At 40.7% G+C, this 4544-nt stretch overlaps 1 protein-coding gene across 1 annotated transcript in view; it reads right to left on the minus strand.

Moving 5' to 3' along the window:
* KIDINS220 (kinase D interacting substrate 220) overlaps window positions 1-4544 on the minus strand; it is a 77481-nt gene that overhangs the window by 62229 nt on the left and 10708 nt on the right. Inside the window, exons 6-7 of the mRNA XM_023533601.1 lie at window positions 2580-2777; window positions 269-367 (exon numbers count right to left, since the gene is read on the minus strand). Coding sequence (XP_023389369.1) covers window positions 269-367; window positions 2580-2777 — 297 coding nt within the window. The remainder of the gene's footprint in view (window positions 1-268; window positions 368-2579; window positions 2778-4544) is intronic.

Consider the following 4544-nt stretch of genomic DNA (forward strand, 5'->3'; position numbering starts at 1 on the left):
TTTCTGGATAGAAAATACTTATACAATAGTAAGAGAGGTAAATTTGAAAAACACGAGCTTCATTTTTCTTTACTTTGATCAAAATCTAACAAAATTAATACAGAAATTCCATAATCATTGTATTGAAACTTAATAATATAGCCCTCCACGAAATATGTTAGGGTTTAAAAGTTTATCTCCATAAAAAGTTGGAAGAATGACATTATAACCAGTTAATACATTCAACCGGTTATATTCAAAGAGTAACAGCAGCTCTGTAAACACCTACCTGCCCTCTAATGTCTATATCGGCGTATTTCTGGAGAAGCGCTCGAACAATCTCCACGTGACCACCTCTGACCGCGCCAATCAACACAGTATCCCCACTCTAAAAAAGACAAAAAAACAAGGTGAATTGATGCCGAAGACAAATAAACATTGTTCTGAAGTTAAGGATAATCGTATAGTAATATAATAGATCTTCCTGAAAATTTTTTGAAAAAGTATTTCTAAACAAGAAAAAATTTTTAGTTAATGTCGTACCTGATATTAATAGCCCTCAGAGTGAGAGACAGAAGAATTTATACCTCGAAATGAGGACTCTCAAATTCCAGGACAAAAGTTTAGAAAGACAGGTCATCCAGAACAATAAACCATTCTCTCTGAAGGTAATCTTCCATGACAAATGTAAGTTAAATAAAATGACACCGTGGCTGTCAACAAACCAGATGAACATCTGGAAATCATGTAATACAAATCCCTTGGAATAATGCTAGATGACAAAAGCCATGGGCTCTACAAAAGGGGGCTGTAAAGCTAGAGCCATCGGGGGGTGAGGGTGGGGGTCAGCAACTGCATCTAGATAAGGGAGAGAAGGCCGGTTCTCAGACCAGCACCCACATTCTAGTCAATCTGGCATGACAGGCCCACAGCGCAGAAGGCCGACACATTCCCCAGAACACGGCTTAGGTGAAGTTCATTATCTCATAAGGATATCGCTCTGCCCTGCAATTATATTCACCAAGCAACAATCATTGTTCACCATATCCTCCCACTGCTTCAAACAACAGACACAGTTGTTTTGGCAATGGGCATAATTTTCTTTTTTTGCTACTAAATTGCAAATCAGCTATGGGGATCTAGGTTGGGTAAGTCCATGAGCTGTGCCCATCTCATCCCTGAGTGGGCCCCCACAGGCTATAAATCAAGCTGCAGGTCCTTGAGGATTCTTACGTTTAGCACCAGGGTATAGCATCTTAACTACCATATCAGAAGCAGAAATAACCCACAGCAGACAAATTTTAGCTGAGATTGTTAGCATTAATATGGGTCCAGACTAGTAAATTACTCAACAGTTATAAATATTTCATTGCTTACTACGCATCAGGAAACAAAACAGAAAAGGTCCCGACCCTGGGAGAGCTGACAGTCTAGAGGAGACAAACAGACACGTGATAAACACAACTGGACAAATGCCAAGCTAATAAGTTCAAGTGTAGTAAAGAGATAGAAAGTGACTGGGTAGGTACTTCGGACCAGGTGGCTGGAGAAGCTCTCTCTGGGGAGGGAACACTTAAGCTGAGAGCGGGCGACAAGGAACAGCAGCCATGTGGGACCATGAGGATCAGCGTCCCAGACAGCACGCTGGGCAGGGGCCCCAGCGCAGCTGCAGATCAGTGAGCTCAAGAAAAGGAAAGGAAAGTAACATGGCCGCGGCCTACTGAAACGGGAGCCAGAGTGGGACACGATGAGGACGTGGAGCGAGGGCGGCAAGGACAATGTCATGTGGTATTTATAAACCAAAGAAGTACCGTTTGTCCTATGTGCGAGAGGAAGCCTTGAATGACTTTAAACGAAAGAGTACCATGAGATCTACTGCTTTAAAGATCATTCTGAGAACAGTGTGAAGAATAAATCAGAGCCAACGAGAGAACCCAGTCAAGATGCTGTTGCTATAACAACGGGAGATGGTGGTTGGACTAGGGAGGTGGCACTGGAAATGACAGGCGATAGACAGATTCAGGATGCGTTTTGCAAGTCGAGCCCATGGAGCCTGCTGACGATGAGATGAGGTAGGAGGAGAAATCAGGGCTGATGCGTGGGAGTTGGGCTGTAACAACAGGGCGGACAGTAGTGCCATGTACTGAGGTGGAGAGGACCGTGGACCGTGGGACAAGCAGGTCTGGGATGAAACAAACAAGACAGCTGTTCTGCCTTAAGTTCAAAGCCCATTCAAGCAGAGAATTCACATAGAGTTGGACATACGTTCTGAGAAGAGGTCAGAGCAAGAAATGCAATTTTGAAAATGCTAAGTGTAGACTGCTATCTGAAACCCTGTGACCATGAACGACACCTACAGGGAGATACATCAGAGACAGTTAAAGACCAGCAGTGCCCGTGACATTTTCAATAATGATATCATCCGACGAAAATTAAAAAGAACATCCTTCACAAAGATCGAATACTCTTTAACTTACTAGCTCCAAAGGTCAAACTAGAACTTATTTTAGAACAAATGTACGAAATGCGTGCAGAACCCTGCACGGCACTGAGGAGCCCGCCTCCCACCACTGCCAGCGCTAGAGGGCAGCGCGGCCTACCCTGTCAGGCATGTTCACGTAGGTCCCCGCGTCCAGCAGGTCCTGCACGATCTCGGTGTGGCCCTCTTTCGACGCAATCATCAACGCTGTGTTTCCATCCTTATCCGTTAAATTGACGTTTGGATTCCTCTTCAAAATTTCTTTCACTGACTGTGTGTAGCCTCCTTTGACTGCCACGATAAGTGCGGTCATTGAATTCTAAAATGCAGAAATGTGCCAAAGAAACATTAGTATATTGTAGAAAACATACCGTTAATGCCATAATCATAAAACAGACATTTTCAAAAAGGTGAGCTATTATTAACAGTTATTTCTGATAATAAAAGCCAATATAAAGAACCAGAAATATACTAAAAATGGCTAGGAGGGATATTTTCTATTTTTGAAGATACGTTAGTTCTTTTGAGTCAACAGGACTGTTATGACATTTAATTCTTTATATGATAATCTGAAATTAGACTCATTTACAATAAACAAACCCTCTCACAAATGTAATGAAGTATAAAATCATTGACAGAATGTATCAAAATTAAACATACTCTAAATCAAATAATCCAAAAAAGGTCTTTCCGACTTCAAACGAATGTTTATAATAAAAATCTATGAAAAAAACCGAAGTAAAACAATGAATTAATAACTACAGGATATTTCAATAAAAGTATAATATATTCTTGTCTTTCACAGTGATCTAGAAACCACATTTTCAAAAACTCTTATTTTAAGCCCCCAAAACTAAGCCATAGTTCTCACATATTAAAATAACGTAGGCTTTTCAAATACTCTAGCACTTAATAATCATACAGACAAGCCATTCAGCCACTTGATGAACTGCCCAGAAAGGAAGAAGGCGAGAGGTATGACTTCCATGTCTGTCGAAGAGTCACGCTCTGTCTCCAGCACTAAAATATTATCTACTCCCCAAAGGCCGGCAGTGAGCACCTTCTGCCACTGCGGGAATCGGGAGGGACCGGCTGCTATCACGCAGCACGCGAGTACGATTCAGCGCTCACATCGTGACGCTGCAGCGGATTTGGTGGCCTCTCTCCTCAGAAGGCTTTCTGCGCCATCTCACATAACACTGAGTACACAGAGTGCCTGTGTTCACTGTTTCTAGGCATAAACGTCATTTCCTTTAACTATACTCTATAAACTCAAAAGAAAAGCAATCTGTTGGGCTTCTCCAGTGTCTCTGGCACATCTGTCAGAGGGCTGGGTACACATTTGGTGCCCAAAAAGGAATTAATAACTGCTAGTTGGTAGGAGGTATGGAACAAATTTCTATGCTTTCTAGGTTTTGACTGCTGATTTCCATTATTTTTAAATTTGTCTATTGGAGAAAGAAAATAAGTCACAGTAAAAAGTATCCAAAAACTAATATTATTTAAAATTTTAAATAAAAGGAATTTTAATAGAATAAAACTTTTTTTCCATAATTAACAGTGTTTCAAACTATTTAAGAGTATTTGGATTTACACTAAGATCACTATTGTTTTAGCCTAAGTTCATGTACATCAGCGACAGACCCTTCAGACCAAAAGTTTATAATACACGATATCTATGTTTATCAGGATATAAGAAGGAAAATGCTTGTTTTTCTACGTGTCACTTAAGAACTGCAGGGAAATTTCTCTAGGCATATACTCAGAAAAAAATATTATCTCCCTTAAAACTAAAAACATATCTCTATTATTGGGGGTTAAAATAGAAAAGATACTTACAGCTCCTTCTTGGTCGACATCAGCTCCCGTGGCCAACAAATGTTTCACGCACTCCAGATGGCCCTTGCGTGCAGCCCAGACCAGAGGGGTGGTCCCATACTATCACGACAAGCAGCACACTTACAATCATTGGCAAAGGTGCTCTAAGAGACTCTAGCTCTCAATATAAAAATTATACTTTGTGTATTCTTAGATTACTGCTTATACCGATCATAACCTTAATCATAGATAAATCATATTTTCCCAT

This window comes from Pteropus vampyrus, unplaced genomic scaffold (genome assembly GCF_000151845.1).
Source record: "Pteropus vampyrus isolate Shadow unplaced genomic scaffold, Pvam_2.0 Scaffold105, whole genome shotgun sequence".
In the NCBI taxonomy this organism is placed as follows: Eukaryota; Metazoa; Chordata; class Mammalia; order Chiroptera; family Pteropodidae; genus Pteropus; species Pteropus vampyrus.